The 22,693-nt window shown below is 41.9% G+C and overlaps 2 protein-coding genes and 1 non-coding gene across 3 annotated transcripts; all 3 read right to left on the reverse strand.

The window, feature by feature from the left end:
- Positions 1 to 5,363: 5,363 nt before the first annotated feature.
- Positions 5,364 to 6,489, reverse strand: LOC131700646 (mesoderm posterior protein 2-like). Its single transcript, XM_058999223.1, has 2 exons — positions 5,704 to 6,489; positions 5,364 to 5,453 (listed from the first exon to the last, which is right to left on the reverse strand). Exons 1-2 carry the CDS (start codon positions 6,292 to 6,294, stop codon positions 5,364 to 5,366), a joined length of 681 nt encoding a protein of 226 aa, XP_058855206.1. The 5' UTR covers positions 6,295 to 6,489.
- A 4,953-nt stretch (positions 6,490 to 11,442) lies between these two features.
- On the reverse strand, positions 11,443 to 11,529 carry trnastop-uca (transfer RNA opal suppressor (anticodon UCA)). The gene has a single exon. It is a non-coding gene; the product is annotated as a tRNA-Sec (tRNA).
- Positions 11,530 to 18,688: 7,159 nt separating this feature from the next.
- Positions 18,689 to 19,974, reverse strand: LOC131700545 (mesoderm posterior protein 1-like). The gene has a single exon (XM_058998447.1). It carries the CDS (start codon positions 19,814 to 19,816, stop codon positions 18,977 to 18,979), a length of 840 nt encoding a protein of 279 aa, XP_058854430.1. The 5' UTR covers positions 19,817 to 19,974; the 3' UTR covers positions 18,689 to 18,976.
- Positions 19,975 to 22,693: the final 2,719 nt, after the last annotated feature.

The following is a 22,693-nucleotide window of genomic DNA, read 5'->3' on the forward strand; positions in this document are numbered from 1 at the left end:
AGGGAGAAGGAGAGGGAGAGGGAGAGGGAGAGGGAGGCTGTGTGATCCAGTGGTTAAAGAAAAGGGCTTGTAATCAGGAGGTCCCCGGTTCAAATCCCACCTCAGCCACTGATTCATTGTGTGACCCTGAGCAAGTCACTTAACCTCCTTGTGCTCCGTCTTTCGGGTGAGACGTAGTTGTAAGTGACTCTGCAGCTGATGCATATTTCACACACCCTAGTCTCTGTAAGTCACCTTGGATAAAGGCGTCTGCTAAATAAACACATAATAATAAAGAGGGGGGGAGAGAGAGAGAGAGAGAGATAGAGGGGAGAGAGGGAGAGAGAGAGATAGAGGAGATAGAGGGGCGAGAGAGAGATAGAGGGGAGAGAGGGAGAGAGAGAGAGAGAGAGATAGAGGGGAGAGAGAGAGATAGAGGGGAGAGAGAGAGGTAGAGGAGATAGAGGGGAGAGAGAGAGATAGAGGGGAGAGAGGGAGAGAGAGATAGAGGGGGAGAGAGAGAAAGAGGGAGATTAAAGAGAAAGCTTACCCTGTAATCGTGCAGTTTACTGCACTCTTCCCATGCTTTCACTAAGTATTTACTGTGCTTCACAACAGTTCCCCGTGATTTACCCATGCTTTTCCATACTTTCGCTGACTTTGCAATGGATTTACTGCAGTAACCTTTTATAAGTGAGGAAGAATGACAGAGAGAGAAGGAAAGAAAGAAAGAGAGAGGGAGATGGTCTTTATTAATCTGTGAAATATTTTCCTAACATTTGCTGAGAAATGCATCAGGCTCAATCTCCTCTCTGTTACCCACTCCAAGCTTCCCCACAGATAGCCTGGAAGCCTCCCCCTCACAGGGCTGCTGCTGGGCTCCCCGCTGTCTGCACCTGATGCAGGCTGCAGTAGCTGCTGACTCCCCAGCAGCAGTGCTGGACAGTTCCCTTCCAGTCTCCCCAGAAGCCACACACAGCTTACCCCTGCATGCTTTCTAATGCATAATGAACAATATTCAAACAGGGTCTTGTACCGGCAGTATATTTGTGCTTGTTGGAGATATAACAGTGTGTACAATACATAGGTTATAAAGGCAAATGGTTGATAAAAACACTCCTTCCACTTCATCTTCCCAAATTCCTACTGATCCTACTGTTTATAGATGTAAATAGAACAGAAAAATGCTCTAGAAATGTGGGGCTTTTGCCACATGACTTTTTATAACGGGTTTAAATTTGTAAAAAATGAATACGAATTTAGAGTCAACAGGATTATTAGGATTGTTCTTTTAAAGTACATGTTGATTATATTTGTATTTTGTAAACTAAACAATGTGTGAAATATGTTTTGCACTGAATCTGCAATAATGCACATAATAAACATTTAAACTGCTGTGAGGTAATGTGTGTTCAGAGAGTCCTGTACTGTACAGGCAATGTGTGTTCAGAGAGTCCTGTACTGTACAGGTAATGTGTGTTCAGAGAGTCCTGTACTGTACAGGTAATGTGTGTTCAGAGAGTCCTGTACTGTACAGGTAATGTGTGTTCAGAGAGTCCTGTACTGCACAGGTAATGTGTGTTCAGAGAGTCCTGTACTGTACAGGTAATGTGTGTTCAGAGAGTCCTGTACTGTACAGGTAATGTGTGTTTGAGAGTCCTGTACTGTACAGGTAATGTGTGTTCAGAGAGTCCTGTACTGTACAGGTAATGTGTGTTCAGAGAGTCCTGTACTGTACAGGTAATGTGTGTTCAGAGAGTCCTGTACTGTACAGGTAATGTGTGTTCAGAGAGTCCTGTACTGTACAGGTAATGTGTGTTCAGAGAGTCCTGTACTGTACAGGCAATGTGTGTTCAGAGAGTCCTGTACTGTACAGGTAATGTGTGTTCAGAGAGTCCTGTATTGTACAGGTAATGTGTGTTCAGAGAGTCCTGTACTGTACAGGTAATGTGTGTTCAGAGAGTCCTGTACTGTACAGGTAATGTGTGTTTGAGAGTCCTGTACTGTACAGGTAATGTGTGTTCAGAGAGTCCTGTACTGTACAGGTAATGTGTGTTCAGAGAGTCCTGTACTGTACAGGTAATGTGTGTTTGAGAGTCCTGTACTGTACAGGTAATGTGTGTTTGAGAGTCCTGTACTGTACAGGTAATGTGTGTTCAGAGAGTCCTGGTCTCCCCCTGAAAACAGCCCTAATGTGCCTCCTGTGTGTTATTTTGAGGCAGCCTAGCTCTGTGTAGCTCAAGCAGTCTGAAGCTCAGTCTGATTGTATTAATAACAGCTGTATTGAAGTTTGCAGGGACGGAGACCTCCTGCAGATTTCAGGGAAATGTTTTCATAACCTTCTGGGAGTGTCTGTTATTTAAACGGTTTGAGTACTGTAGTGTTAAACTGGCTGACACTGTTAAAAATACTGCAACTACAGTAAAAACATATCCAGATATGGGAGAGCTGAGCCACTCCCTCTCAACAGCCACAGCAACATCATCATCACAGTTCAACTTTTAAAAGAGCTTGCAGTGTCCAGACACGGCTGCTTTTAAACACAGAGCAGTTAAACCCTGAACACAGTATATACTATACTGGCACTGAACAACGTCCAGTTGGAAATATCAGTTTATTACACTATTTTGTAACTTGTATATACATTTTTTAACTACAGTTTATTGTATATTATTGTTTATTGTGCTACAGTTTATTGAACAGATTGTCTTCAATAAACATGTGAATGACATCGAAATTGCCTTGTGATATAATATCAGATAAAAATAACTGGCCTTGTGAAAAGATAAAACGCAATTCATGCTTGTTAAATATCTGCACCTGAGTTAAAGAATAACACAGATAACGCTGAAGGACAGCACTGTTTACAGGTACGATTGCATTGCTTATGCCTCTATGAATTCAAGTGCGTCTGTCAAATCTGTTCTCGACTGTCCTGGATACATGAACTTCAGTCTGAAAAAGGAACTTTGTATTAAATTACTATTGGCGCACTAAAGCCTGTTAATGTGTATTTTCACAACAACCATAATAATTAAAAAATGCCCTTTTTCTCCTCAGTTGCACGCTAGGCTCTAAAAGCCTTCTCGTGTGTCTGACAGCATCCATCTCCGCTATATCTCTCTCTCTGTTTACAATCAATCAATTTGATATGTATTCGATTTTACTATGAAACTATACCTTATATATATATATATATATATATATATATATATATATATATATATATATATATATATATATATTATTCACAACAGCATGTACAAGCAGACACATCTAGATGTTTTTCAGAGTGCTGTTTTTAGTTGATTTAAAATCAAATATCACTAAAGATGTGAAATACATTATGTTTGTTGTACTGTACTGGAATTAGGGAGGCAATGAGATAATATTCGATAATTAGCGATGACCCAGCTCTGTGTAAAGTTAGCCCAGTCTGAATGCATATCTATGGAGTGCGTTTGCTGAGCTAATGGGCTTCATTTGTTTGCTAAAGCAGGAAATCAAAGGGCTGTAAGTGTCAGTTACCTGGGGTTCTTCCCCGTTTTCCTTTCCACCCCTCGGGAGGTTTGTTTGCGTGAAGTCTTTAGAAGTCACATGACGTTTTCAATTGGCACATACCTGTAATGATGACTGGGTGTGTTTTAACCCTAATCAGGCTTTCCAAAGTAAACTCGACACATTTTAAATCGGTATGTGAGTGTGGGGGGGCTGCAGTGCCATCAAAGGATCAGAAAGCTCCAGTTCAGTTAAAATGGAGCCGACATTTTAGAAGGAAAGTCGAGAGACACCACATTCTGCTCTGCAAGTGACATTCCGCTGCAATAACCACATATACACCTAGAACTTCAAAAACACTCGCACGTCATACATCTTCAAAAACACTCGTACGTCATACATCTTCAAAAACACTCGCACGTCATACATCTTCAAAAACACTCGTACGTCATACATCTTCAAAAACACTCGCACGTCATACATCTTCAAAAACACTCGTACGTCATACATCTTCAAAAACACTCATACGTCATACATCTTCAAAAACACTCGTACGTCATACATCTTCAAAAACACTCGTACGTCATACATCTTCAAAAACACTCGCACGTCATACATCTTCAAAAACACTCGTACGTCATACATCTTCAAAAACACTCGCACGTCATACATCTTCAAAAACACTCGCACGTCATACATCTTCAAAAACACTCGTACGTCATACATCTTCAAAAACACTCGCACGTCATACATCTTCAAAAACACTCGTACGTCATACATCTTCAAAAACACTCGTACGTCATACATCTTCAAAAACACTCGTACGTCATACATCTTCAAAAACACTCGCACGTCATACATCTTCAAAAACACTCGCACGTCATACATCTTCAAAAACACTCGTACGTCATACATCTTCAAAAACACTCATACGTCATACATCTTCAAAAACACTCGTACGTCATACATTATATCAACCGTAAGGGTCATTATGTCAAGTAGACAAGCGCTTCGGCTAGCTTCCTCTGAAACAGAACACAGCTACAAGACTTCAGGCCAACTCAGTTCAAATGATTCATAACGTAATGGTGAATATCAGTTACATCCCGGGTAAGTGAATATCTCCATGTACGGTGACGCTGACTCCACCAGTGCTCTGCAGGTAATGCGGATGCATTAGTACTGCGCAGTCTTGACATTGTTAATGGCGCATGAACGCCATGAACAGCAGCCCAACGCAGACGAGGACAGTGCAAGCGCAGTCAAGTCTGTAATTAACAAGGTGAGCAGTAAGCAAGGGACCATGGCTGTGGCTTAAAGCAAAAACTACTTTTGGAGAATATAAACAAACTGGGCTGTCAAACACATGAGTATTGCTAATATAGAGCGCAGAGACACACCCTAAGGAATGCATTGCCAGAGACAAACGGCAGCTCCACCCATAGATCCTGTGTCTGTGTATTAATGTGTCAGGGTGGCTCTGGGGCAGTGGTGCTTTACTGTGGCAGTGAACTTCCTTACGAGACAATGCAGCTTTAAGATGCTGGCAGCTCAACTATGAACATGTTTTCTTTGTCCTTTTCAATTTGAATTGTGATTTCAATTTGAATTGTGATTTCAATTTGAATCGTCTTTTCAATTTCCACTGCTGGTTGCGATGCAGAAAATACATTGCATGTTTTAAGTCCTTTATTTATCTGTATCATCAATACAAATACATATGTATCTTATTTACAAATATACAATAAGTGAGCAATACAATAAATAAATAATTCACAGCAATAACAAAAAAACATGACAAGAATAAATTAGAGAAGAGTAATATTGTTAAGATTGATTCAAGTGTCATTTCTCTTCTTTATATATTTATAATGTACAGTTTGTTCTCAGCACCGTCCAGAATGAAACAGCTGCTGTGGAGCCCAGCACTCCACTGGAACGCTTTCTGTGAAGAGGCAGCTGTTGCTGTTGTAACTCTGCAAAGACAGAAAGAAAAGAAAATCTGAATAATCATTCAGGACTCAGATATGCATGATCCTAGATTAACTCATATTCATCCATAATTACAGACAGCATGCTTTAGGAAAACTGGCCTTGCCTTCCAACATAGAATTAAAACATATAACAATAACAGTTTGGAATCATGCTATGCTAGTATTGACATACCTCCCATGACTGCATTGTAAGCGTAGGCAGAGGACATGGCATTGCAGGTTCCATGCTCACATTGCCATCAGGCTGCTGGGGCTGGTTTGAATGCCAGCAGTCTTGGAGCTGGATGTCTTCCTGGGGTCCCTCGGATCTGTCAGCCCCTCTTCTCTGGGACGGGATCTCCTCGCTCAGCCCCAGCTGCTCGGACAGGTGGGAGATGTAACGGATGGTCAGGCGAAGGGTCTCGATTTTGGTCAGGGTCTGTCCTGCTGGAGCCACGGAAGGGGGCAGGTAGGTTCTCAGGTGGTGAAGAGCTTTGGTCAGGTCCCTCATCCTCAGCTTCTCTCTGTCGCTGGCGCTCTGCCGCTTCTTCCCAGGGTACTTGGACCGGGACCTTCTCTTGGTCTGAACCGGGAGAAGGAGGCTCTGTTGTGGGTAAACCTGGCTGCCAAAGTGAGTGTCACAGTCATAGGCTTCCTGCCTCGCCCCACATTGTAGAGACGGAGGAGAAAGGCAGCAGGAGTCGATGGAAGAGGCCGGTGAGAGGCTGCTGCTGCTGCTGTAGTAGCCAGAGTCTGACCTGCCGCAGGCTTGCTCAAGCAGAGCATCGTAGACCAGGACTGTCCTGTGGTTCTGGAGCAGGAGCTGAGAGGCAGTGGAGTCCATGGCTGCAGTGTCTCTGTTACTGGCAATGCTGGTGGATATACTGAGGGAAGCTGTGCAGCTCCTCAATTTATCATGGATTGAGAGGTGCCAAGTTACACCTTCACAGGCCGGATCAGGACATCAAAGCAGCAGAGGAGAGAGCACGGGGAAGGCAGGGGGTCCCTGAAGTGAGTTTCCCAGAATCAAAGTGTGAGGTTTAGCTGGAGCAGGATATATTCATAGCTGTGAGAGATGGGATTCAATCCACATTCATTACCATTTTTAAAATGTGGAAACACACTCCTCTGCAATAATGATGTTGATCAACAAGCAGCTAGAGCATGCAGGCAGGCTAGTTACGCTTCTGAGCTCCCTATACCACATGATCAGTGTGTACTCTGAAAGATTTGAAACATGTTGTCATTGATTGTGAGTAACGTCTTGACTGTTGTAAAGAGTGGAAGTTCAGACAGAGTAGAAAAGGAGCATTAGGAAGCAACGTGATTGTGTCAAATAGGAAATTAGATTGTCACCCATGGGTTAAACAGCAGGGAGGGTGTCTAACAGTGAATCAGGCTTCAATGCCAGAGCTACAGAATGAGCATCTCTTCCAGAACACACGGAGAAACATTGGAACCCTGTCCTGCCCTGTAACACTTGTAATCCCCTTGGATAAAGATGTCTGCCAAATAAATCAATAAGAATATTACAGCTACAGTGTGTCTTATTAATATTAATGAAACAATCATAACAGCCTACAGTATGAATTCATGTCCTGAAGATAATGGTAAACAGTGAGCAATGGCTCTATAGATAGATAGAGGGAATGTTTGTAGGAAAGATGTATTGAACATATATACACTAGCTTTCAAAATGTCCTCTTCAGGTGAGCAAAAAAAAGACATTTAGTGAACCATGAGCGATGGCTTTTGAATGTATTTAAGATAGACTGATAGACTGATTGATAGAATGTGTGTTTGTGTAAATGGGAAATGTGTTGAGTAAAGACAATCACAGCTCCTGATGAGCAGTTATTTAGAGTTTGTTATTTACCTTTGCACAATAATAGACCCGTACGTGCCGATCCATGACCTATCTATCTGTAGGGCAGTATTTTCACTCCAGTCAGTCCAGTGCTGCAGGCGCGTCACTGTTTCACACCTTCTCTGCGGCTGTGTTTACGCAAGAGCCGGACGTGTCAACGAGAGAACGAGGTTCTGCAATGGAAATGTAAAACTGCACGCGTTACTTACTTTAAATATTATTACAGGTGAGTCGCTCTAAATGTTATTAACAACAAACACACATTAAAAAACAAGTACTATAAATGTGAATTTAAATCAAACTTAGCGATACACATGAATTTATTTAAAACGATAATGATAATAAAAATAAAAATATAAACACAGACAGGCTTGACACAGAGATTATGTGATTCCCAGAACTCTAAGCCATGTCGTATTGGTATGAAGTATTTCTATGGATAAATGAATCAAATTTAACAAAGTTTCTGCGTCATTCAGTCATCTTTATTTTGCATATTCCTGCACGACACCTTACTGCGTTTCATTTTTCTTATTTATTTATTTATTTATCTATTTATTTATTTATCTTTAAAGAAACTGCAGCGTTTTGGAATCGATACAATTTGAGTTATACCGAAAGCACATACTAATGTTCAGCTTCAGTTCGACAGCATACGCGTTAAATGACAATATATTTGTTCACTTAAAATATATCACTGTAAAGGGGAATTCGTCCTCATCAGCCCGCAGAGGTTAGCATTGCCCGGGTGCAGGCTTCAAACCTGGAGCTGCTTAGCGGCAGAGCGGCTCAATTCCTCCTTGCGGGTGAAGTCGGTACAGATATCTGTTTACGCACGCTGCTTACAGGTGAACAGTGCTGCTGATTCCTTGGCGGAGGATGCAGCTCTGTTCATTTATATGTATTTGCATGGAGGCCACGGCATTGGGTTCGGTGTGAGATACTTGGTAATTATCACAGGGTCAGAACGGGTCACTTGGAGTTTATCAGCTTGTACTATGAATCACCTAACGGTAGTCTGTAGGTAGACACGGATTTATTACTAGATATGCATGTATTGTTTTATTAAGGCATGCATTTCTTTTTATTTTGGATTGTGTTATTGCGATACTACGGTTCAAGAAGATAAGCGCAGCTGTAGCTGTCGAGATCCGTCCAGCACGTTCAGCTGTGACCTGACACTTCCACAGGCCTCCCCGAGTGAACCGCTTCCCAGCCTGAATAACACGGACTGTGTTTTCTTTTCAAGAGAAAACGAGAAACAGCAAGCCGCTCGTGTATCAAAGGCAATTACCGGACCCCATGCTGAGTAGCTCGTGGATTTCATATTGTTTGGTGTATTTATTTAAACTTTAGATTTCCATGCCTGTTTGTTACTGTAATGTCTGGCGTTGCGTGTTTTTATTATTTATTTATTTATTTATCTTATTAAGTTATATTTGGTAAGTTTTAATACAATAACAATAATAATAACTCATCTTTGTACAATACAAAATTCTTTAGTAACTTGGAAACAAAGCTAACAGGAATCCGTTTAACGCATGTAATACTGACAGCCTATAGCGTGATGTGTGTAGATTGGGATGCTTTGCAGCTGTTGGGCTATTGCAAGACAACATGTAAAATGATTATTTCAAAAACAATTCAACAGCGTGTATTTTTTTTTTGTTTTGTTTTCTGGCTTTATTAAACTCACATAATATACATAATAAATAAATATATAGATTCAGATAAACACAACAATTTGAAAATGAAATGCTTAAATAAAATAAATATTTGATCTCTATAACACATTGTGCTGTGTTATAGTATATAGGCCCTACTAATATAATAAATATGTTTTTGTACAACTCTTTCAAATGTGACTGGCTGTTTCTTCAGATCCTCACAGTGCATGGCTGCAGCTCCTGCAAGAAGAACTCTCCCTCAGGCTGGCTCTGAGTGTTCAATGCATGGCAGTAAAACTGAGGAAGACAAAAAGTAAAATTGTTATTTTAGTGAACGTAGAAAATACAGTTCAGCATATTAACATAAACATTGCACAGATTTCCATACCAAAGATACAGAACGGTGATGAAACAATATGGATGATTTATACAGCGTTTGCCAAGTGGCCCATGAGTTACTAAGAGATAGTTTTTTGTTTTACAAAGGATTATAAAACCAGTAACTGAGAATATTCTCATGCTTTCTTAAATTATTTTAGATGAAAACAAAATGCATATCTTTAAAACAAATGCTAGAAAAGAAAGGACATTCCCATACCTGATTCAGATGAGGTTGTTCTTGAAAAGACAGAGGTGGGATTTGGAACTCTGGATGCATGCTTAGCTCTGTGTTCTGACTTGGGAAGTATTCTTGCTGCTCCTGAGAAAACCCCAGCCCTTGTGCTGAAGACCCAGACAGGGAGCTGTACTGGCAGGATCCCATTCCCTCGTCCTGCTGTGAGCACGCTGGCATGGAGCTGTACTGGCAGTATCCCATTCCCTCGTCCTGCTGTGAGCACGCTGGCATGGAGCTGTACTGGCAGGATCCCGTTCCCTCGTCCTGCTGTGAGCACGCTGGCATGGAGCTGCACAGGCAGGATCCCGTTCCCTCGTCCTGCTGTGAGCACACTGGCATGGAGCTATACTGGCAGGATCCCATTCCCTCTTCTTGCAATGCACCCTCTGGCACAGCGCTGGACTGGCAGCACAACAGCTCCTCTGGTAAAGTGGGGCACCTCGTGACGTCAGCCTCCCTTCTCTGGGATGGGATCTCCTCGTTCAGCCCCAGCTGCTCGGACAGGTGGGAGATGTAGCGGATGGTCAGGCGAAGGGTCTCGATTTTGGTCAGGGTCTGTCCTGCTGGAGCCACGGAAGGGGGCAGGTAGGTTCTCAGGTGGTGAAGAGCTTTGGTCAGGTCCCTCATCCTCAGCTTCTCTCTGTCGCTGGCGCTCTGCCGCTTCTTCCCAGGGTACTTGGACCGGGACCTTCTCTTGGTCTGAACCGGGAGAAGGAGGCTCTGTTGTGGGTAAACCTGGCTGCCAAAGTGAGTGTCACAGTCATAGGCTTCCTGCCTCGCCCCACACTGTAGAGACGGAGGAGAAAGGCAGCAGGAGTCGATGGAAGAGGCCGGTGAGAGGCCGCCGCTGCCGCTGTAGTAGCCAGAGTCTGACCTGCCGCAGGCTTGCTCAAGCAGAGCATCGTAGACCAGGACTGTCCTGTGGTTCTGGAGCAGGAGCTGAGAGGCAGTGGAGTCCATGGCTGCAGTGTCTCTGTTACTGGCAATGCTGGTGGATATACTGAGGGACGCTGTGCAGCTCCTCAATTTATCATGGATTGAGAGGTGCCAAGTTACACCTTCACAGGCCGGATCAGGACATCAAAGCAGCAGAGGAGAGAGCACGGGGAAGGCAGGGGGTCCCTGGGAAAGACTAGGTGTGAGATGCCTGCTACCATGGATAAAACAGACAGGAGTGTGGGGGTGTGGGCTGGGGGTGTGGGCTGGGGGTGGGGGGGTGGGGGGGGGGGGGGGGTGACACAGGAGACAGAACTACATGGAAAAGGGAAAAGTATGATAAGGTATTTTATCAAAGGGATTAGACCACATACAGAGGGGCAGCCATCCTCAGACCCAGCACAGTAGCACATTAAAGAAAGACATGTTGTATGTTAGGATAATAATAATAATAATGTGTATCATTGTCACTAGTTTAAGCAGTTTTTGATTCCTATACTTAGTCCCAATATATGAATCTTCATATCCTATTATACTACAGGCATGTCATATACTGTACCCTATAGCCCAGTATAGAGGAGGGGCTCATAATATGCAACACGTTCCAGGGAAATGACTTGTAATAAATCACAGCACTGTGTTATTTCAGTACATTTTTTATACAATGTATCACGTTTAAGTTGAATGATACTGATGCCTGTTTTTATTTGTAGCCTTGAGTTCCCAGCCTTGCCTAATATCACCCGCGGTGTCTCCTGCCACCTTGAGCCCAGCCGTGCTTTCGATGGGAACTCGCACTGAGAAAGCACGCGACATGAAACAAAACCAACAGCGTAACCTCTCGAGTTTTTATAGTACAGTACTGCAAAACTACCAGCAATTGCGTATTTCAAAATTAAAACGCGTCGCCCGAAAGGTGGAATTGAACCACTCTGCCGCTAAGCAGCTACAGGTTTGAAGCCTGCACCCCGGACCACCGAGGCTCATCCGGGCAAAGGAATAGTTTACGTGCTATGAATATATACCTTTGAACAGTTCATCTTCCTGCAGTTATGGTGTTGTTTAAAAAAAAATAAAAAATGCTAAATTAACATAAATTGATATGTATATCGATAAAAGAATAACAACTTTAACACAAAATAGCTCAATAAGATCAATTACAAATGATATTTTATTAAATTCAACCGACCAAAACAAAAACACAAAAGGCCATGATGTTTCAATATGCAAAACTACAGCAATCTGATTGGTTAACTGGGAAAAGCAAAAGGTACGACCCAGTCCAAAGGTACATCATGTTGAGCCGTTGCGTACAAACGTCCGTCACTTAAACAGGTTCGGTTTGTGTCTCAAAAGTACAGGTCCTCACTCAATTTATATTCTGTATATACCGTTTGTCTATGCATGTATTCCTGCCACTTGGGCCAGTGGGTTATTTTTTATAATTCTTATTTAAATCATGGGTTATTTAGCAAATTTAAAAATACAGTATTACTTTATATTAGCATTGGGTTATTCACATAATAAAGGCTTATGTAACGGAGGATAAATGTAAATAAGTCTTGTACTGTTAGCGCAGCGTTTTGCGCAATTGCCACTGCTGATAGGGAGTAAACCTAATATTAGGATCGCTGTCAGGATGCAATATTGATGAACGATACTATACATGGTTTTTTTATTAGTGTTTTATTTTTTTGGTATAAAGCTTATCATCATCGTGTAACAGCTAATCACGGAAAGCTCCGTCTGCAACGAAACCATTCCGGGATTCATGTTTTCAGGAGAGTTTGTTGCCCCCCCCCCCCATTAGTTCGGTATGCATTTTCATTTAATATTATTTAACATAAAAGTCGTTATTTTTTATGAATACAAGTATACTTAGCATAATCCGTGCATGATATACAGCTGTATCGTTTAAACGCAGCTACAATATGTACACTTAGTTTGATGAAAACTTTGCAACATGTGACTGCTAACGTGGAATGAATGCAATTATATAAAAACACAAAACAAAATCAATAGCTAATTAAGCCACCTGTATTGCTTGTTAAAACACATTACCGGTAACTGCCTGTTATTCGTATGAATAAACAAGCAGGCCTAGCGGGCGGTCAGCAGGAGTCTCCCTTGAGCAGGAGCAGGGTTTTTCAAAAATGAATTTGCATTGATTTACGTTGTTAACCCCTAACACGTCTGGGCTCTTGTGTTATTCAGATGGACTCGGCACCCCAGATTCACACGTCTGCAAATGAAGTGTGTCACCTAGAACGTGCGAGCCCGTCACACTTCTTTCAGTCTTATTTAGACAAGTGCCCCTGGATAAGTGTTGATTTGGGAACCTGGTGCATGTGTCAATCACACTTTCAACCAATACACTTAGAAATATGATCGTGTTATTATTATTACCGTTTGCGTCAGAAACAAGATAATGCTAATATCAGGCATCAACTTATTTGCACACATATTAATATTAGAACTGGAATGTTTTCAACTGTATCGCTTAATTTTTGACAGTTTGGATGAGCAGATCCAACCTACACAGTACATTTTAAACCCTGTTTCACACGCCACCTCATCGCAAAGATTGGAAAGTTAGCATCATTTCTATTTGTGGGACACACATGTCCCTTACCTTAAAGGGTTAAAATACCTGTATAAAAAAAGGTTTTCTGCTGGAACCAAACCATTAGCAGACCAGCATTTTGGACAGATCTCTTGAGCTGTGGTGGTCACTGTTGTCCCCGTTGCTCACTTGACCTGGACACTAACAGGATTAGAGCTTTGAAGGTCAAGAGCCAGACTTTCCTTGCACTTCAGAAGGGATGCCTGCAGCTCGTTAAACATTTAATCTGAGGATTCATTTACTGGCGAGCATGTTCTAACAGCTGATACCCCCTTAGATCTCAGAGGCCAAAGTGTTAAACTGGAGTAGACAGTCCAGTGTGAATTATAGCAATGTGTGTGCTGGGCTGAACTGTAAACCGCATTCAGATTCACACCACAACTCAATATTACACAAACCTCTTCCAGAGAATAGAAATGATGAATTGAAATAAATAGCGATGCAGGGTTATTAAGTGTAGACATGCTTCCACATTTTGAGGTTGTGTTTTAGCTGATCTTCTCGTTGTGTTTTTCGCTGAGGTGTGAAGTGATGCTTGCAAAGGCCACAGCAGCACTAAAGGTGGGGGGTAGGTCATTAGGTAACATTCCCACATAAGAAGTGAGATATTTTACCCATCAGATTTAAAATAGCAGAGATGGATGGTCTGGGAATTTGAACCTGTTCATGCACATGCAATTGTTAAACTTTGCTAGCAAAATCGTCATACGTATTCTGACATTTGAACACATATTTCCATGTTTCAATATGTGCTGTAGTATTATTACAGGTTCTATTTTTAATTAAAGCATTATGAACTTGGTAACACTGACACGTGTACAAGCTTACATGTGCCTAATGTGAAATTATTTATCTAACAATACATACATCATAATAATAGTAATTGTTATTATTGACCGTTTGTTTTTTTATTTTTTATATTTTTTAGCTTTACTACAGCTTTCCTTTAAGTATATTTACATTGAATGAAAAACTACTTAACATGACTTACATAAAACATTTAAGCTGGAGATTTATTTGTCAGCAAGCATGTTTCAGCATTGCTGTATATCTCAGAGGCTGAAGTGTTAAAATGGAGTAGACAGTCCAGTGTGAATACCAAGGAGCTGTGCCAGAGAGGAATGTGGATCACAACCAGCTAAGTCTGTGTTAAAAACCAATAGTACACAAAGTTACTTTATCCATTTAAAAACACAGAGTCAGGATCGATTCTGAATAGCTGTAGATATGGGTGTGTGCGTTTCAGCGAGAGAGAGAGAGGGGACAGTATCACACAGATAACAGCTCTGCTTGTTTTTCTGCATTACATTGGTGTGAAGTCACTCTTTCGGTAACATTCCCACATAGGAAGGTGCCAGATTTGACTCCAGTTTTTAAACAGGAGACAGAAATGATTTGGGAACCAACTCTGCCAAAACACAGACAGCTGCTGAATTGTGTTAGTGTCACAGTTTAAGAAATACAATTGCAAGCAGCACGTATTGCAATGTGGCATCTTAACCCGTTCCTATGTACAGCACTTATAAAACATGCATTTTGAGAGAGCTCTTCTGGAAGCTGACAAACCTTTCTCCCTGCTAAGCAGCTTCTAGAAATGTTAGCTTATAAATACGAAATCTTCTGGTTTGATATTTACATGATACCTACATTTACCCATTTTGTGGGGGACTGTATATTACATGCAGTGTCTAATAAATGGCATGGCTGAATGTACTTCAGTCTGTGTTTAAAGGCCATGTTTTTAATGTCTAAGTGATGTTTATTTGGGCTCTGATGCAATAAATCAGTCATCTGGGTAGAAATGGTGCACTCTACGATGTTACATTAGGGGTAATGCTTCTTGACTCAATAGTGTGACTCCTTCCCAGGGAATGTCAAGCATGGTCAGATATGTTTATTAAATGCTCTTTACAGATGTACCGGGGGCACAATTCAATGACATCTGAGTTGATTTGTGTTGTTTTATTACAAGTAAAATATGTAATGACTCACCCATCCTCAGTGATGCTCCATGTCACTCTGAATAATAAGTATCCAAAGGCGCTCTTGTTAGTTGCATGAATTAATATTTTTCCAGTAAACAAAATCTACTTTTGTTGAAAATGCACTGCTGTTTATTTATGTTGTTCAGGGCCTTGAAACAGCAGTGGATTACAGTAGAGTACACAAACTGTGCGTCACCTTAGATTTCTCCTCCAATAATTCCCAGTACCTTCTGTAAGTATTAAATAAACATAGTGATGGCTTCAGATGTTGGAACATCTGAGTTTATATTAATTCCAATCAGATAGATTTCATTCCTATATACATATTACATACAAGGCCGTAGCCAGCTATGAGGTCTGTGGAGTAGTGGTTAGGGCTCTGGACTCTTGACCGGAGGGTGGTGGGTTCAATCCCGGGGGGGGGGGGACACTGCTGCTGTACCCTTGAGCAAGGTACTTTACCTAGATTGCTCCAGTAAAATCCCAACTGTATAAATGGGTAATTGTATGTAAAAATAATGTGATATCTTGTAACAATTGTAAGTCGCCCTGGATAAGGGCGTCTGCTAAGAAATTAATAATATGAGGCACAGGCCTTGTGACCCTGAGCAAGTCACTTAACCTCCTTGTGCTCTGTCTTTCGGGTGAGATGTAATTGTAAGTGACTCTGCAGCTGATGCATAGTTCACACACCCTAGTCTCTGTAAGTCGCCTTGGATAAAGGCATCTGCTAAATACAAAATCATACAATTAATTTTTTTTTTTTTTTTAAGCGGATGCCTTTATCCAAGGCGACTTACATAGACTAGGGTGTGTGAACTATGCATCAGCTGCAGAGTCACTTACAATAATGTCTCACCCAAAAGACGGAGCACAAGGAGGTTAAGTGACTTGCTCAGGGTCACACAATGAATCAGTGGCTGAGGTGGGATTTGAACCAGAGACCTGCTGGTTACAAGCCCTTTTCTTTAACCACTGGACCACACAGCCTCTTATATTTCTGCTCCCTTACACGCTGCTTAGCCGCAGTGCATGGGAAAGTGTCTGATTTTTAAAGAAAGTTTAGTTATAGCAACATACTATGCATCACAGTAACACTGAAGTAGTCATTTGTTGATACCCACAGGGATGGGCATTGAAAGTCTGCGTTTAGGAGAATTGTCCAAGTCAAGGTGAAATGCTCCTTGCGTCCAGTCATCAAAGCTTAGTTAACACATCTGTGGTAACTTCTTAAGTTGGGGGGTCTAAACTCTTTAGACACTTTAGACACTTAGGATGGAGGCTGTCAATGTCCTTCATGTCCTCCCCCAGTCAATATACACTCCGTGTGTTGTGTTCTTATCTGCACATCAAATGCTTTGAGCAGACTGATAAGACCACCATTAGTTTCTGATTCCCTGGATCTTGACACTGGGTATTTCTAATGAGATGCACATTGCGTCTTTCACACTTGAAGTGGTTAATTAAGATAGAGCCAGTTCCTTTAAGGATCGTTTTCCAGACTTCAGGGTGTGAGTAAGTCACCTTCTCAATCCGCTGCTGTCTGATGATCATTAACAAACCCGTTTTAATTAGCTCGGAGTGAATTAGCAGGCTAATGTTACACACTGAGAAATAACTGCAAAGGCAATACTCTTATCACAGTGAATAGCTGCACAGTGAGGGAATTGCAAGAGAATTACCGGAGTGCTGTATAACGTATCAGATCAACCCATGATTCATTGCAGGGTACTGTTTCTATATGGCTCAGTGAAGAGGATGTTATTTATTCATTTATTTCATTAAAGTAGTTACACAATGTCAGGAAGCCTTTTTCAATCGAAATTTGGCATCATAGTGGATGAGAATGTATTTATTTTTGACAAATGCAGGTTTGGACATTTAAATGTCTTGTAGGCTGGGTAGCTTGATCATGAACGTGTCGGTCTCTGTTTTGATCCCTTTTGTCATTTCAAACACTGCATTTATATGAACGCTGCATGTGTGTATTCTGAATATGTGTATTCCCAGTTGTGAATTTACAGAACAATGGAACTACAGTGTTTTCTTTTATAAAGATGAAAGGCAGTAATGTACTGTACTCAGGCAGTAATGTACTGAATCCGAAGTATTTGGAATAGTAACACTGAATTCCCATTCAGAAGACTGGAATGGAATTCGTATTGAGATCAGCTGTTTCATTAGTATTAGATCAGACAGGTCATTGGGTGTGAAAACCAAACCACAGTAAAGTGTTTCAGACTGCACAGGATTGAAAGATGTTTCATATCTGTACATGAGTGGGGTTACCGAGGCCCCCCCTGCCCTGTAGATACATTCCCACCTCCCATGGACTTTTCCACATACTTTTCCCATGGTTATACTTTGCATTGTCATGTCTTGGTTTGCCATGTTTTTTAAGATGCTTTTACCTTTCTCTGTGTGTGGGTGGGTGTGCAGAAATAAACCATGATAAATATGTCTCTAATCTTTAAATGGTTGTTTACATCTTTGTTGTTTGTTATGTCTCATTTAATCCTTATCACCTATGTTCTAACCTGTTTCAGGATCTAGCTGGATCTTCAATTTAACAGTAGCATGCTGGTGCCAAAGATAAGGACTTCATTTAGGATGCAAATGACTCAATTTAGCATCATTCCAGAGTCACGCAGCATTGATCAAAGAAACCCAGGTATGTGTGTGTGGGTAGCTGGTAAAGGCTGCTATCCTGTGTGTATGTAGGTAGGCTCCCTATAGCGTACATTCAAGCTGTTAGAAAGTAAACACTTATGAGGCAGATATTGCTTGAACAGAGACATGGCTTCCCTACCAAATAATGTACCGACAATTGGTCTGCCCCCCTTTTTTACATTGTTTGTAGTTAAATATGCACATCCATTTAATCACTAATTTAATTCAATTCTAATTGCTCAGTGTGCTACTGTGCAGTTCTCTGTTTGTTGGCCTGTCTGGAGCTTCCCTTGATAAATCACTGCCGGTACAGGCTGCTGTCCTACACTGGTTACCAGGCAGGCAGAGCACTGCTGTTAGGATTTTAGTGTTGGCTCTTGTCTGTGCAGGGTCTGGGTCTGGGGATAGTGGTAGTCTTTGTGCTTTTTTGCCTGCCATGTTGAACGTGTGACTGTGTGAAATAAAGTAGCCAAGTCAGCAGACATCTTTTCTATAGGCACAGTAAATACCTTTCTGTGAACCAGTCATGTGCTTGAGCTGGTACTGTAGGTTCCCTCCTGATGCCAGGACGATGCTGGGTATGGAAAGCACTGTTGTATTGTATTGTGTATGGTTTTAGGTCAGGTATAATTGGCTGTTATTCACAGCAAGTCATAAGCCAGTTAGGACAATGCTTATGTGAACAATTGGCTCCCTGACCAAGAAGTTTCCTTCACTTTACTATGCTGATTTCTTACAGTATCAAACCCAGTAAGAAGAATTCAGAATAACTTTTATAAAAACATTATTATATATTTATTTCACCAGTATTTACATCAGAGATAATAGATATCAAATATATTATTTAGAGTATAAATAAATTAGAAGCGGACAGTCTTCATGAACATGAAAGAAGTATAAAAATCAATTCAACATACACGTTTGAAATAACACAAGATAAATAACAAAGAGGAAGATTGTATGCAGTAGATGTTGGTCACTTCTGCTTCAGAACGGTCGAGTGATTGTACGAGATTGATCCTAACTCCAGAACTCCTGTGGGAGGACTTGACTGTTGAAGTCTTCACTGTACATCTGAAAACAATGAAAAGAAAACAGCCTTGTTAGAACAGTCACACTTTCAGTTTCATTTTCACTATTTAAATGGATAGCCATTTCTATATTATTCAGTAAAACAGAAAACACATTCGATGTAGGAATAGTTCAAAACGCTGCTATGGTGATAAACGTCAGACAACCATCTTCTGCATACCTGGCATGACTGTGTTGCATCTGGAAACTGTGGCAGGGACTCTGTGCTGGAGTCCAGGACCTCATCTTGCTGTGAGCATGCTGGCATGGACCTGTACTGGCAGTATCTCATTCCCTCGTCCTGCTGTGAGCACGCTGGCATGGAGCTGTACTGGCAGTATCCCATTCCCTCTTCTTGCAATGCACCCTCTGGCACAGCGCTGGACTGGTAGCACAACAGCTCCTCTGGTAAAGTGGGGCACCTCGTGACGTCAGGCCCTCTTCTCTGGGACGGGGCCTCCTCGCTCAGCCCCAGCTGGTCGGACAGGTGGGAGATGTAGCGGATGGTCAGGCGAAGGGTCTCGATTTTGGTCAGGGTCTGTCCTGCTGGAGCTACGGAAGGGGGCAGGTAGGTCCTCAGGTGGTGAAGAGCTTTGGCCAGGTCCCTCATCCTCAGCTTCTCTTTCTCGCTGGCACTCTGTCTCTGTTTGCTGGGGTTCTTCGACCTGGTCTTCCTCAGCTTCTGAACTGAGAGCAGCCCTTCCTCGGAAGAGGAGGGAGATCTAGAAGCCTGGACTGCGTCGGGATAGCCAGTGTGAGTCCCAAGGGTGGCTGTGTAGCGCTGGTGGCATGGTGGAGAAAAGGGAAAGTCATTGGATGAAGACGGGGAGATTGTCTCTGGTGAAGAAATGCTGTAGAACTCAGAATCCGAGCTGGGGTAGTTCCAGTGGCACTGAGTGCTGTAGCTGAGCTGTGGAGCAGAGATATCCATGTTGTCTCTTGTGTGTCAGTCTGGTGAATGCAATGATCCTGCTCAGGATGCCCTGGTTTTATCCAGGACCCTGAGGTGTGAAGTGACACCTCCACAGGTCTCCACAGCCCTTCCCACACCATCAAAGTCCAGAAACAGGGGCCAGGGTTAGAGCCCAGGGTCCCTGGGAAAGACAAGGCTCTGAAAAGCAAGTGTGAATTTTTACCCCCAAGCAAAACGGTAAACATTTCTTGTCTTGTTTTTTTTTTTTTCCTGCAAACTAACTAATTTTGCGTCAGGGTCCTTCTGATGCAGTTTTGCAGATGCATATAAAAAAAAAACCCTGTTTGTTCAGGCCATCACACATGGGACAGCAAACTTACCATAATGCATCATCTTTATATTGGGTTCCCATGGGAAGCATAGTGCCAGCCTGTGCAATGATGAATTCAGACAGTCCAATCAGAGTGTGCAAACGGGGTAAAGTATGATTACTGTAGAGGGGAGTGTGCAAGTGAGAGATGGCTTTGCAGATCTAGTAATCCATAGATGTATGATAATGTTCTAATTATCAACCTTCATTAGATATTTGAAGATTAATAATAAACCATTCTTAACAGTTTCATCTTTAAACACAGGGAGAGTAGTAGCTGCATTCAATACTGCAGAGAGATGCTTATCAAACCTAATGGAGCAGGAAACGGAAGGGAGGCCATTTCCAATGGACTGGTTCACAAACACAAAGTGGAAACGAAGGCTAGCTGCTGAATGTAACGAGCAATTATGAGTAAAAACAACTGAACAATTTTATCAGCTGTAGGGTTAGGGTTAGGGTTAGGGTTAAGAGCTAGATATTCACTTTCAGAACAAGAAGAAAACACTGTAAAGTTCTAACATTTAATAATGTGTGCATCATGATGATTACGCGAGTGGTGTGAAATGCAATTACTGATTCACGCTGGTGATGGCACAGTGGTGTCAGGGCTGTGCTTCTCCTGTTTAGGTCATTAGAGGTGACAATTCACACTTTAGCTATGAGAATGAAGCCTGGGCTTTAAATAACAGTAATGAGCCCTTCAGAGCCCTCCATGACAGTGAGTCACTCAGCTCTGCTCTTGTAGCGACTGCAGGCTCATACCTGAGTTTCGGGGGTTAGGGCAGTGCCAGGTAAAGGTCAATGCAATATTTCCTTTTGTGTGTCAGACTTGAACATCGTCCCACTCACATTAACATCAAGGACCTTATTACTGGAGAGCCGGGATCTCCTCTGTCCGTCAGACACTTCCCAGTCGCTCCTCACTTTCTAAAAAGCCATTTGATTTAACAATCGTGACAAAGATATTAACAGTAATAATGAGGCACAAAAAGAAATCAGTGGAGCAGCTGTTGGTGAAAGGGTAAAAGCAACAGAATCATTTTCTTTAAGAACCTGGAGAGCACTGCCCTGTGCGTGTGAGCGCTTCACACTTCGTGTTGATCGTGTTTGTACAAGTGCCAGAGTTTTAGCGCTACGTGTCAACTTGTGAACCATTTACTGGAAGAAAAGTATTCCACCAAGGGGCGGCTTTGATGTAGAGTGTTTGGCTGCCCCCCCCCCCTCCCTTCCCTTTCAGGGGTAAGTAATGTATCGTCTCATTCTTAGAAATGAAAACCTTGGTCTGACATCGGGAAAAAACTAAAAAACAGGCACCCTGGAACTCCACATAACCCTGCATGTGCATGCATCTTGTTGTCATTTTGTAAGCTTCAATTAAAGAGTGTGTTTTTAAGAAGTCATTCCTAGCACCCTGCTGTGCACATGATTTCAGTCCTGTACAAGGGGGTCACACAGGGGGGTTTAAGTCTTCATTGCATTCTCTTCTAATGTATGATTCTGTTGCATTGTACACATTTTTTGAAGCATAATTCTGATGGTTGGTAGTGGCATCACCGCCCCCTGCCAGGTTGTGAATAGTGCATTGTGAGCCTTGTGGCACTGTCAACATCATTACCAGGTTTATTATATAAAATATTAATACGTTTGTTGAACATTTCTGTAGGTCATTGTTCTGCCCCTGTCTCCTCCCTAGCTTATTCATGTTGATGCCTTGCACTTGAAATATCTTGAAGATCTAAGGAAGAGTGAATTGAATCAGACAGATTATGATCTGAACCAGTAGTCCAGTGTTGGGGCTGTATTTTCCCTGCATTTTTAATTGCTCCTTATAAAAGTTTACCACAATATATTCGGTCCGTAACTTGGCACTTGTGTGTGATTTCTATGTGCGGATGCTTTATTAGGCATTCACCATGCTGTAACTGTGAGTCAATGCATTTCTAGTGTCGTATTCCACAGTTAACTATATCAACGAGGGAGATTGTCCCAATGGCTGTCAGTACACTGGGTCACTTGTTATAATATGTTTTGAGTGTGCTGCCCTGGGTCTAACCTCAGGTTAATTCTCCCGGATCTTGGTATGGTGCTTATTTTGGCACCTGGCACCAACAGTGTCTTGCAAGAGATGAAATTGGCACCTAGTCGGCCACACGGGCTCCCCTTGTTAGCTGAACCTCATAGAGATTTGAAGAGTCACAGCAGCAACAGAAATAATAGGAAAGAAGAGAGGCACACAACTGCATTTACACAGAGTAAGGATATGTGCTCCTTCTATTACTATCACTTGTGTTATTATGTGTGAGGTGATACATGTCATTTCTAAGAAGCAGTGGATTTGAAACAGATTTGAAACGGATGTCAAATTCAAAATGCATGATGGAAGCAAAATAGGAAAATGGGTTTCTGTGAATGTTAATGCATTTATCATACAATAGGATTCATACGATTTGGGCTTGCTGAAAAAAATACAAGTAAATTATGAATACAGATCTCTACAGTATTTTGCTAGATGAACGCTTGCA

This window comes from Acipenser ruthenus, chromosome 24 (assembly GCF_902713425.1).
Source record: "Acipenser ruthenus chromosome 24, fAciRut3.2 maternal haplotype, whole genome shotgun sequence".
In the NCBI taxonomy this organism is placed as follows: domain Eukaryota; kingdom Metazoa; phylum Chordata; class Actinopteri; order Acipenseriformes; family Acipenseridae; genus Acipenser; species Acipenser ruthenus.

What these genes read in the sequence shown, in the direction of transcription:
- LOC131700545 (XM_058998447.1), bottom strand. Translation starts at nt 19,816, where the DNA reads ATGGATATCTCTGCTCCACAGCTCAGCTACAGCACTCAGTGCCACTGG.
- LOC131700646 (XM_058999223.1), bottom strand. Translation starts at nt 6,294, where the DNA reads ATGGACTCCACTGCCTCTCAGCTCCTGCTCCAGAACCACAGGACAGTC. An exon ending in CCCAGCAGCCTGATGGCAAT is followed by an intron (nt 5,454 to 5,703) that starts GTGAGCATGGAA and finishes CTGTCTTTGCAG; the next exon opens with AGTTACAACAGCAACAGCTG.